Raw genomic sequence first — 11,152 nt, 5'->3', positions numbered from 1 at the left:
CCGCCCAGGAGCCGCACCTGCAGCGCAGGGACACCCACCAGGCTTCTTGCGGTCGGGACCCCTGTGGTCTCCAGAGAAACTTCCAGCACAGCCCTTGGGCTTCCCTGGTGAGCAGTGCCAGACAGTGCCCGGCCCTCGCTTAAACCGAGTCCCCGGCCGAGCAGCAGCAGGAAGAGAGTGACAGAGCTCAGGCCAGCGAGGCGGGCTCCGACAGAGACTCGTGCCCACCCTGCAGGCTCCCCCAAGGGCCCTGCGTCACCACGAGCCAGCCAGGCCACGGAGGAGGTCTGGGCAGAGCCAGCTCCCCTCCTTCCGCCCTTCCACCACGAGCAAGGCGTGTCCAGGGAGCTGGGCCTGAGCCCTGAAGAGGACGTCAGGCCCCAGCTTTCAGCCCCACCCCGTCCCACAAGTGATGGAGCTCGGATCTGAGCCACGCCTGTGGACTGGGGCCCCAGCACGGCCGCTCTCACAGAGTTAGAGGCCTGGGACCCCAGGGCAGGCAACGTAAGTTCACCTTCTCTTCAGACCCAGAGGCCAAAGGTGGCTCCTTCAGAGGGAATCCGGCAAGAAGCTCACCAACGGTTCCGGGTGTCCGGGGGCAGGGGAGAGTGAGAGCTGATTCCCTGGCTCCTTTGGGTCCAGGATGCTGTGTGCATTGGGGCCAGCTCCCACGTCTCCAGCAGAGTCAGGTCCACCGAGTCCCTCACATTCCAGAAGTCACACCCCGAGGTTTAGCCATGGAGCAGTGAAACATCAGGTAACAGTGAGTTTGAAACCCACCGAGGGTTTCCAGCTGTTAGTCTTTGTCTAGAGATGGACACACGTCCTTCCTTTGCCTAAAACCACTTCCAGGAGCCCAAGAAGAAAGAAAGTAAAGAAAGGCTTAGTCTCCGAGTCGTGTCTGACTCTTTGCGACCCCATGGACTGCAGCCCACCAGACTCCTCTGTCTGTGGAATTCTCCAGGCAAGAATCCTGGAGTGGGTTGCCGTGCCCTCCTCCAGGCTCAAGGAGCCCTGGTGACCACTGAGACGTGAGCGCATGCTTTGCCAGGTTTACCTCCTCATTGCCACTCAAGTTCAAGGGCAAGGGAATAAATGGACAAACAGATGGGTCTTTCAAACCCAACACAGTGTTTGGTGAGGCTCCACGGACGGGCATTTATCATTAACCCATCAATGCTGATCCCCGAGGGATTGAAAGTTAGGGAGCAGACGTCTCCAAGCCTTTCTAGGGAACCCACAAACAGCAGGCGTGAGATGCCTGCAGGCTCCACACTGGCCTGGAGGGCGCCGTGCACACGATGCAGAGGGGAGGGCAACCTCCATCCACCTCTGCCTTCTTGTACCGGCAGAAGGGGGAGGACTTCTTGGGAGTAAAAGAATGGTAAAGGTAACACGGGTTCTGAACAGCAGCGCAACACTGCCTCAAGGAATGGCACAGCGAGACAGTCCTTGAGGCAAGGATTGGAGACACAGCAGGGAACTCCTGGCTTCCTGGGGGGCCTGCACCCCAGTACCTGGGGGTCTTTCCAACCTTCCGAGTGGCCCTCTGCCCACCACGGTCAGCGGGGTCTTCCTTTACAAAGCCCTCTCCCCATCTCCCAAAGCTGTCACCCTGAAAATAAAAAAGGTTTTCTTGGTGACAGTCCCCCCTCTCGCCTCACTCCCCTCCTCCCAAACCTGCAGCCCACCAGCAGCCCACCAGCAGCCCAGCCCTGAGGCAGGGAGAGACCGCCCCACGGGAGTGATGGCTGGTCCTTTCCCCAGCAGAATGGTGATGGTGGAGGAGACCCTGCTGCAGGGGGCAGGGTGGGGGGCTGCTTCCCCGGCAGGACCAACACTCCTTTGAAGCGGGGAGCCGGGGGGAGAGCATCCACACTTCAACACGCCCCCTCCTACCAGGCCAGGCTGGAGCAGGGGCGAGGGGTAGGATCTCAGGGCTCTGGGAGTTCACCCAAACGCCCAAGTGCCCAGAGGCGGAAATGCAATGCCGTATAATCACCCCAAGAAAGGAGCAGTGCCAAAGGCAATGAGCACAGGAGTCCTTCTGTTGGGCATCATTTTACACGCGAGGCAGGGAGGACAGGGCCCAAGGTCGCTGCTATGCGTGCTGTGAGTGGCAACAGGGCCCAGGGCGTAGGTCTCTTCTTTCCCTTCTGATCAAACCCCCGACACACCCAGCTCACTAGCACTTCCCAGACTAACCTTCCAGCTGGAGAACCGATGGGGGCCGAGGGGGAAGCAGAGACAGAGACAGGAGGGGCTGGGGGGCAGCCGGTGGGGAGCCCAGGAAGGGAACTGCTGCGAATCCAGGCTCTGGGTGGCTTGAGGCAGGGCTGTGGCGGTGGCCAGGGGGACAGGCCTGCAGGACTGCCTCCTAGGCGTCTCCAGGGTGGAATTGGGTCCCCGCGCACCTGGCCCTGTAGTGTCTCTGGCCTGCCTTAGACTCTGCAGCAGCCAGATGGCCCACACTTAAAGCTCCCGGCTTACCTGCCCCATAAAACAGGCCTTGGTCCCACCTCCAGAGTTCACACCAGGACGGCACTCACTGCCAACGCTGTCACCCCTGGCTGTTCACCTGCTGCTCTCCTGTTCCAGCCCACCCCACCTCCAGGTCCTGGGGACCACAGACCCCTGGCCTGGAGCCGGCCCCCTCTGGCAGCTGCCTTCAGAAAAAAAGCCATTCCTGCCAGCTCCCAGCTCTCGGCAGGCACGCAATCCAATCTAATCTCTAAAGCAGATCTTTTCCCCAAACACCAGAAACAACATCTCCACAGCCCTGTCATTTTTCGGACCCCATGCTGAATGCCTTTAAAACTGCCTGAAAAAAGATAAGAGAGGGTTGTGTACATTTTCTGCACAAATGGTGGAAAGTAATAAAATAAACATCGACGGGGGTCCCACCTACTCGCAGCTCCGTCGCTTATTTGCAACAAAGGCCGGAAAAGGACGAAGCCTCAGCTTGGTAGGGCAGAGGGTTAGAAGTGCGCCCTCGGGGATCATCCACGCCGCCGGGCGTCCCGCCGAGGTGAGAGGGCCCCCTTTCCCGACCGCCAGACGCCGGTGCCACGGAAACCACAGCGAACGTCCTGGAGCAGGAGGGCCGCCGGGCCGCCCGGGGGCGAGAGCCGTGCAGAGCCGGCAGGAGCCCCCGCCCAGGTGAGGGAAGAGGCCACGGAAGACAAAGAAAGGCCAGTATGAGAACGAGTCAAGGTCATCTCAGGTGCAGCCAATCCTGAGTCCAGACTTTTATTCATTAGAGAAGGAAAGAAGAGAGAGACTGTCCCCAAAACGAGGTCCCGAGAAGGACACGTCGCGCGGCCCCGGTGGGAGGTCACCGCAGTGTCCTGCGCGTGCTCCGCTGCTTGCCCCTCGGCCGGGACGACGGGGGTCTGCGTGGGGGAGCAGCGCCGTTTTCCCTCGCAGAGCACCCGCACACCAAGTGTGGCTTAGGGAGCCCGCGGGCCCCAGCCGCGCCAGGCGTCCCGACAGGTGCCCCGGCCGCGCTCTCGTATGGCTTCCGTGAGCTCCGGGGCGCAGGGGCCCCTCCCGAGCGCCCGCGCGCGGCCCCCGAGCCGAGGCGCACACGCACGCGCGCACACGCGAGGACCTCAGCCGCGCGCACGCCTCCCATTGGCGGGAGGAGGAAGGCGGGGCCGGGCGGACCCAAAACAAACAACCTGCGGCCGCGCCGCCGCGTGGCCTCCGCCTAGCGCGCGCCCGCTCCGGAGCCGCGGCCACCTGGGCCACCTCGCTCTCCATCCCTCGTCGGCGCCCAGGCCCCGCCCTCGCGGGGTGCCGCGGGGTTATATTGGGCCGGGCCGAAGGTGGAGACGAGACGGGGCCGCGGCTGCAGGCGTGGAGATGCTGCTCCGGAGGCCAGGGGCGGGAAGGCGGTTGCGGGCGCCGCGGCATCGGAGACTCGGCTCCGTGGGCGCTCGAGGCTGAAGGCTGGACCCTCGCCCCGGGGTGGCAGGCACGGGAGCTGGCACTGACTCGACCCGCGAGGACGCCTGTCCGGGACCTGCGACTGCGGGAGAAGAAACCCCATCTCTGGAACGGGAAGCAGATGCGCACGCTTCCTTCTCCGGCAGGAACTCCAAGCCCCGCGCGCCCCGGCACCCGAGGCTAGAACCGCGGCTCTGCACGCCTTCCCCCAAGTCTCCGCTCCTCACCCTGAAGCCAGTACGCCCCCAGCTCCTCCCTCTTCGCCCCTGTCGGTTCACCCAATAAGCACAAACACTCCAAAGAACTCCAGCGGAAGGGGACTCCAATCCGGAAAGCGACTGTCTCACCCAGAGGAAGGCGAGCTCCGGGAGAGAGAGGCCAGGACCCCGGCCCCGATCGCCACCACGCCCCGGGCGCCCGCTGTCCAGAACCGCGCGGAGGCAAAGGGTACGCGCCGGGCGGGGACGGGCGCAGGCATGAAGCTGGAGGTGTTCGGGCCCCGCGCGGGTCTAGGGGACAAGCCGGGGAGTGACCTGGAGGGTGCGGGCGGCAGCGACGCGCCATCTCCGCTATCGGCCGCGGGCGACGACTCCCTGGGCTCGGACGGGGACTGCGCAGCCAACAGCCCGGCGGCAGGCAGCGGCGAGCGGAGCGCGGGCGGCGGGCCGGGCGCCGAGGAGGCGGGCGCGGCGGGCGCGGCGGGGGCGACGGCGGGGCCCAGAGCCGGGGGCGCAGGTTCTGGGGGTGCGGGCGGCGGCGAGGGCGCGCGCGGCAAGCCGTACACCCGGAGGCCCAAGCCCCCGTATTCGTACATCGCGCTCATCGCAATGGCCATCCGCGACTCGGCGGGCGGCCGCCTGACGCTGGCCGAGATCAACGAGTACCTCATGGGCAAGTTCCCGTTCTTCCGCGGCAGCTACACCGGCTGGCGCAACTCCGTGCGCCACAACCTCTCGCTCAACGACTGCTTCGTCAAGGTGCTTCGCGACCCCTCTCGACCCTGGGGCAAGGACAACTACTGGATGCTGAACCCTAACAGCGAGTACACCTTCGCCGACGGGGTCTTCCGCCGCCGCCGCAAGCGCCTCAGCCACCGGGCAGCGGCCCCCGGCCCCGCGCTCCGGCCCCCGGACGGCGCGCCCCCGCCGCCCGCGCCCGCCGCCGCGGCCCCGGCCTCGCCCCGCGCACGCTCGCCCGCCCGCCCGGAGGGGCGCGCCAGCCCGGCAGGCAGATTCTCCGGCCCCTTCGCCATCGACAGTATCCTCAGCAAGCCCTTCCGCAGCCGCCGCGCCGGGGACGCGGGCCCCGGGGCCCGCCCTCCGTGGGGCGCGGCTCCCTGCCCGCCGCCGCCCGCCTACCCGGCGCTGCTCCAGGCTGCGCCCGCTGGGGCCCTGCTGCCGCTCTGCGCGTTTGGAGCGGCCGAGCCTCCGGGGCTGCTAGCTCGCGGGGCCGAGGCGCCGCCCCTCCTCCTAGCGCCCCTGGCCGCCCCGGCCCCGGCCAAGCCGCTCCGAGGCCCGGCAGCCGGTGCGCACCTGTACTGCCCCGTGCGGCTGCCCGACGCCCTGCTCGCCGCCTCGGCCCGCGCACCCGGCCCGCACCTGCCTAATCGGCCTGAGACGCTCCTGGCATGAGCGCGTTGGGGCGGCGGGGGACGCGGGCTCGGGGCCGGGCGCTTTCCACCCGAGGACAGCACCATCACCCGACGTGCCTTAGAGCGAACACCGGACAGAAGGGTCTCAACTGCATCCCGAACGTTTCCCTTCGTCCTTTATAACTCACGTTGTAGAGGAGCAAAGCAGGGCCTCCGATAGTTTCCATTCGTGACCAAGCCTGTGCCGGCCCCTTCACAGAAACTTCTCATGGCCCAGGCTCTGCCTTGTTCCTGCTGTTTTCGTTGCACCTTCCACTGCTTTGTCCCTTACAAAGCGAAACAAAACCTAAACAGCACATCAGGGAACCATTCCAGGTGATCCATGACTCGACTACTTCGGGGGTCCCGGCCCCCGCCCCTTGTGTGCCTGTGGCGTCTACAGGCGCAGCTAAGCGGGAGGGGCCAGAGGAGCGTCCCTCATCTCTGCCATTGACCAATGTTTCACTGTGCCAAAAGATGAAAAATATATATATTGTTGGGTTTTGTAATTAAATTATTTATATATTTTTGAAACCTGAAGGGAAAATGTTGCAGGCAACGGTTGCGGCTTTACTGTCTGTTGGGTCATTTCTTAAGTGTGGTCTCTTTAGGCCAGGTGGCTTCTTCCAAGGAAAAGCTGACCGTTATGTTTGTGGGGTGCCAGGATCACTGCCACTTGAAAGCAAGTGTGATTTTTATTTTTAATATTATTTTATTTGTGTCTGTGTACATATTCATATATAAATTTTATGAAATCCAAGCATAGTGCTTATTTTTTAATAAAACTGACAATTGACTTCAGCACTTTGTGGTGACGGGTTGGAGATGGACTTTTGCACCCCCCTCCCAAATGATCTCAGGTTTGACTCTTAAGAAACTCCTTGTGGAGTTCAAACTGTTTTCTTGAATAATTCAGTAAAGGTAGATGCTGTGGATTTCGTTACTGGACACATCGCTGTAAGATTCTGCAGGATCCAACTTCCATCAGTGGGGTTTCTTAAACGTCAAAGCAATGACCTCTAAGAATTCACTTAAGTTACCAGAAGAAATGATAATGTGTGGGCCGCCCTTTCCCAAGGACCTCTGGGGACAAGCTCAGCTGTTAACCGTCTCAGCCTCAAGCAGGTATTGGGTAAACTGGCTCTGATCAAAATGTGATCTTGGCAAGGAACTGTCCTAACACTGAAGATTTCCTCAGGGAAGTTTTTTGTTTTTTTAATTATTTATTTGACTGTGTCTTAGCTGTGGCGTGTAGAATCTAGTCCCCTGACCAGGGGTCGAGCCTTGGCCCACTGCACTGGGAGCCTGGGTCCTAGCCACTGGACCCCCAGGGAAGTACTTCGAGGAAGTTTTAAGAGCACTTTGAAAGTCAGTGTCTGAACAAAACCACCCACCTATTTAGGAATGCAGAGGATGTTCTATCTGCTGGAGTCCCTGATGGCCCTAGCTCCTTCTGATCTGCAGGGAAAACCACCGGTTTGGCGGGACATAGGAGGGAGGGTCTATCAGAGGAAGTACCGGAACTACTTCTCCATAAACTCAGAGGCAGCCGAGCTCTAACAGTCCCTGGGCTGCAGTCTTGGGAAAGGACTGCAAAGAGTGAAGACCAAGAGGATGTAAATTCAGGCCCCGCTCCTGTTCCGGGGTCGGGCAGGTGTCAGCGTAACCAAGACAAGAGGGCGACGTGGAGGCTGGGTGTGGTGAGTGGGTTTTACTTCAGAATGCTGTGTTTTGGCAGAAATAGGAGGGAAAAGCCCATCCCTCAGTCTAGTTAACCGAAAGCAAGTCCTGACTGATTCTGATTTGATCTACTTAGTGGTCTTGAGGAAGGATAATAACAGGGTTGAATTACGACAAAAGGCACCCATTTACACGGAGATTGCACCCACATGGCCAATAATTAGACGAGAAAATAAAACTGAAATGGGGGGAGCCCAGGTTCATGGGGTAGAAGTGGGGACCCATTGCTCAGTTCCTTGCGACCCTGAAGCCACATGGGAAGCCCGGGGAGTGCCCACCCATCCCCATCGCTGACTCCAGCCAATCAAGCCCTCCTCTCCGACTGGCTGCCTTCAGAGGCCAGGCCCTGCCTACTGCCCCCTCGGGTTGGTAAAGCCAGTGTTTTCATGTCCAGTTGATACACGAGGACAACTCTGCGAATGGACAGAAATGGAGAGGGGAAAGGGGATGTCTTCTCAGTCACAGCGTTTCCCTATCCCCTCCAAGGTCAGTCCTCCCCGAGACACACTCCCGACTCTGGTGAGTGAGGGGCCCCCTTCCCGCGCCGCCAGCGACCATCAGGTTCTCTACAAAAAGGCCAGAGTCAGGGGACCTGGGCGCCCCTGTCAGGGGTCATGACCTCTGCCAGGCTCCAGCTCCCGAGAACCCTGCGCATTGCCCTGCTGGGCCTGGCCTGAGGGGGCAGAGGGCGGAGGTCCCGTGGCAGCTGCAACCCACCCAGCCCTGGGAGCTTGGCATCCGTGGGGCAGTTTCCCTGGGAGACTCCACCGAGGTCCAACCTTCCCGAGTCTGCCCAGAAAACCCCGTTCCTCCTGCACTCTGGAGGGCAAAGGGCAGGGCCCAAGGGAGCCCCACCGGACCCCGCCCTGCCCGTTCCCCGCCCCTCCCCGCCCTTGACCCTCCCCAGCCCACCCCGTGGGCCCACCCCAGACCTAACCTGCCTCAGCCCTCCCCCAGCCTCCAGGCCACGAGGCCAAGGCCCACCTGTGCAAACAACAGGCTGAGGGCAGCTGACCCTCGACTGATGCGGGAGCTCAGGACAGCGGGGTGGGGTGGGGGTCTGTTTGGTTTAGGAAACGCCCTTTGATACCTGAGGGCCAGAGACTTGGGCCAGGGCGCCCCGCCCCACGTGCTTGTGGTCACGTCACCTGACCACCCCCACCCAGAAGAACCCTCCAGGCCCAGGGCGCTGGATCCACGGAGAGAAACCCACGACCCATGCCCTCACCCTGTAGGGCCAGCACTGCCACAGTGCCCCAGGCCAAGCCCCCTACAACCCGGGATCAATCTGCTGATTTTGGTGCCAGAAAACCTGAACGGCCCAGCCGCTTCCTAAGATAGAAGAGGATTCTCCCAAACACCAGAGGCTGCAGCAGGGCACTGCGCCCTGCCCCAACCCCACAACCCCTGGCAGACCACCCCACGCCCTGGGCTCCCTCAAGAACTGAGCCAACTTCTTCGTCCCTTGGGCTCTTAAGAAAAGAATAAGCAAATGGAGAAAGTCCCCACCCCCACCCCACAGGGGAAGAGGGGCTCCTGGGGCCCCCAGGACCCCTCTGTCCCGCTGCCACCGTGTCACAAAGCAGCACTGCCCTTTCTCAGGAAAAATCACACACAAATGAAAGATAACTCTGACTCTATCGGGCAGACCCTAATCTTATGTCACCCTGCTTGTTTAACTTATATGCAGAGTACCTCATGCAAAACGCTGGGCTGAATGAAGTACAAGCTGGAATCAAGATTGCCGGGAGAAATATCAATAACCTTAGATACGCAGATGACATCACACTTACGCCAGAAAACGGAGAACAAAAGAGCCTCTTGATGAAAGTGAAAGAGGAGAGTGAAAAAGCTGGATTAAAACTCATATTCAACAAACAAAGATTGTGGCACCTAGTCCCATCACTTCATGGCAAATAGATGGGAAACAGTGGAGACACTTTATTTTGGGGGGGCTCCAAAATCACTGCAGATGGTGATTGCAGCCATAAAATTAAAAGACAGGTGGGCTCCCTCCCACAGGCCTCTCCTTGCTCATTGGAAGAAAAGCTATGACCAAACTAGACAGCATATGGAAAAACAGAGACGTTACTTTGCCAAAAAAGGTCCGTCTAGCCAAAGCTATGTTTTTTCCAGTAGGCATGTATGGATGTGAGAGTTGGACTCTAAAGAAAGCTGAACACAGAAGAATTGATGCTTTTGAACTGTGGTGCTGGAGAAGAGTCTTGAGAGTCCCTTGGACTGCAAGGAGATCCAACCACTCCATCCTAAAGGAAATCAGTCCTGAATATTCATTGGAAGGACTGATGGTGAAGCTGAAACTCCAATACTTTGGCCACCTGATGTGAAGAGCTGACTCATTGGAAAAGATCCTGATGCTGGGCAGGATTGAAGGCAGAAGGAGATGATGAAGGACAGGGAGGCCTGGCATGCTGCAGTCCACGGGGTCGCAAAGAGTCAGACTCGACTGAGCAACTGAACTGCACTGGATCTCACAGATGAGAAAACAGGCCACAGGGTAGCTGAAACACTCCTTCCTGACCCAAGAGGAAACTAAGATCCAGTTCAGAATTCTTTCCATCGTAACACAATTATCGGGATAATTCAGACCGAAACATAGTGTGGCCTAAACTTATCAGACAACTGTCTCAGTTCACTCATTAACTGGTAGGCGAGCCTCCCAAACTGCGACATGGTTTCTTTCCTTAGTGAGAGCTGGTGCCCCACCCCCAGGGGAGGCCTGGGCGTGGGGGGGCCATGGCATCACTGTCGAGGTTAGGCAGCGCCCCTGGTGCCCTTTCTGTGACTGCAGAGCGACCCCCCGAGGGCACAGCAGGATTCTGTGCCCAGAGGGTCCCAGAAACCCTCTCCAGCCCTGCTCACTGGTGAAGGGATGCATGGGCACCCTTCCACAGGCCTCTCCCGCTCTCCCAAAACAACAGAAACAGCCCCTCCCATGCTGGAAAGAAAGAACTTCCAGTAACCCACCTTCCATTTTCACATGTAAAAAATGCCAACACAACGCACCGACATGGCCCACAACTTTCTTAGGCATCAAAGCTTTGTTGGTATCACATGTCCAGACATTACCCCTCTGTTATACTGTTCTTTATTTCTTTACTCTGGGCTTCCCAGGAGGCTCAGCAGTAGAAGATCTGCCTGCAGTGTGAGAGATGTGGGTTCGATCTCTAGGTTGGGAAGATCCTCTGGAGGAGGGCACGGCAACTCACTCCAGTATTCTCACCTGGAGAATCCCATGGACAGAGGATCCTGGTGGGCTACAGTCCGTGGGGTCGCAAAGAGTCAGACATGACTTAGCAACTAAACAACAAATTCTTTATATCATAGCAGCTGAGCTTTGCCTGGGTGCTAGAAATTAGACCGCAAAGAGTCCAGTAAATACTTCCTGCTTTCTAAAGCCACAGTAGTTCTTTAAGTAACAGACTTTACAGTTCCCTAATGAAACCATTAAACTCTTGTTATGCTTTGACGACATAACTTGTTAATTCTTAATGTTGTCAGCAAATGGCCCTAATAAGTGTCTTCTAAGATTGTGATCAAAAACGTAAAAATCCATCTTCCTCCGATTCCAGGTTCTTTTCAAACTGGGAGGGGCTCCAACGTCACACAGCGCTATTGTGCGGACCTCTGTGTTCGGCTTTCAGACGGACCGTTGGCTAGAAGCGAGTGGTGTCCTGCCCTTCTCCAGCTTACACACAGGCCTTACACGCGCCTTCCCGGGGCACTACAGGCAGACACGAACACTGCCCCAGCGGCACTGCCCCTCGCACGCCCGGAGCCCCTTTGCCTCTCCGCCTCTCCTCTCAGGGAGTT

General features: G+C 59.3%; 1 protein-coding gene across 1 annotated transcript; it reads left to right on the top strand.

The window, feature by feature from the left end:
* Window positions 1-4,258: 4,258 nt before the first annotated feature.
* On the top strand, window positions 4,259-6,379 carry FOXQ1 (forkhead box Q1). The gene has a single exon (XM_027524994.1). The coding sequence runs from the start codon at window positions 4,425-4,427 to the stop codon at window positions 5,577-5,579; it is 1,155 nt and encodes a 384-aa protein (XP_027380795.1). The 5' UTR covers window positions 4,259-4,424; the 3' UTR covers window positions 5,580-6,379.
* Window positions 6,380-11,152: the final 4,773 nt, after the last annotated feature.

This window comes from Bos indicus x Bos taurus, chromosome 23, assembly GCF_003369695.1.
Source record: "Bos indicus x Bos taurus breed Angus x Brahman F1 hybrid chromosome 23, Bos_hybrid_MaternalHap_v2.0, whole genome shotgun sequence".
Classification (NCBI taxonomy): domain Eukaryota; kingdom Metazoa; phylum Chordata; class Mammalia; order Artiodactyla; family Bovidae; genus Bos; species Bos indicus x Bos taurus.
The sequence above is the reverse complement of the archived record's forward strand: the minus strand, read 5'-3'. Positions and strand labels throughout refer to the sequence as shown.

Coding starts and splice junctions, on each gene's coding strand:
- FOXQ1 (XM_027524994.1), top strand. CDS start 4,425: ATGAAGCTGGAGGTGTTCGGGCCCCGCGCGGGTCTAGGGGACAAGCCG.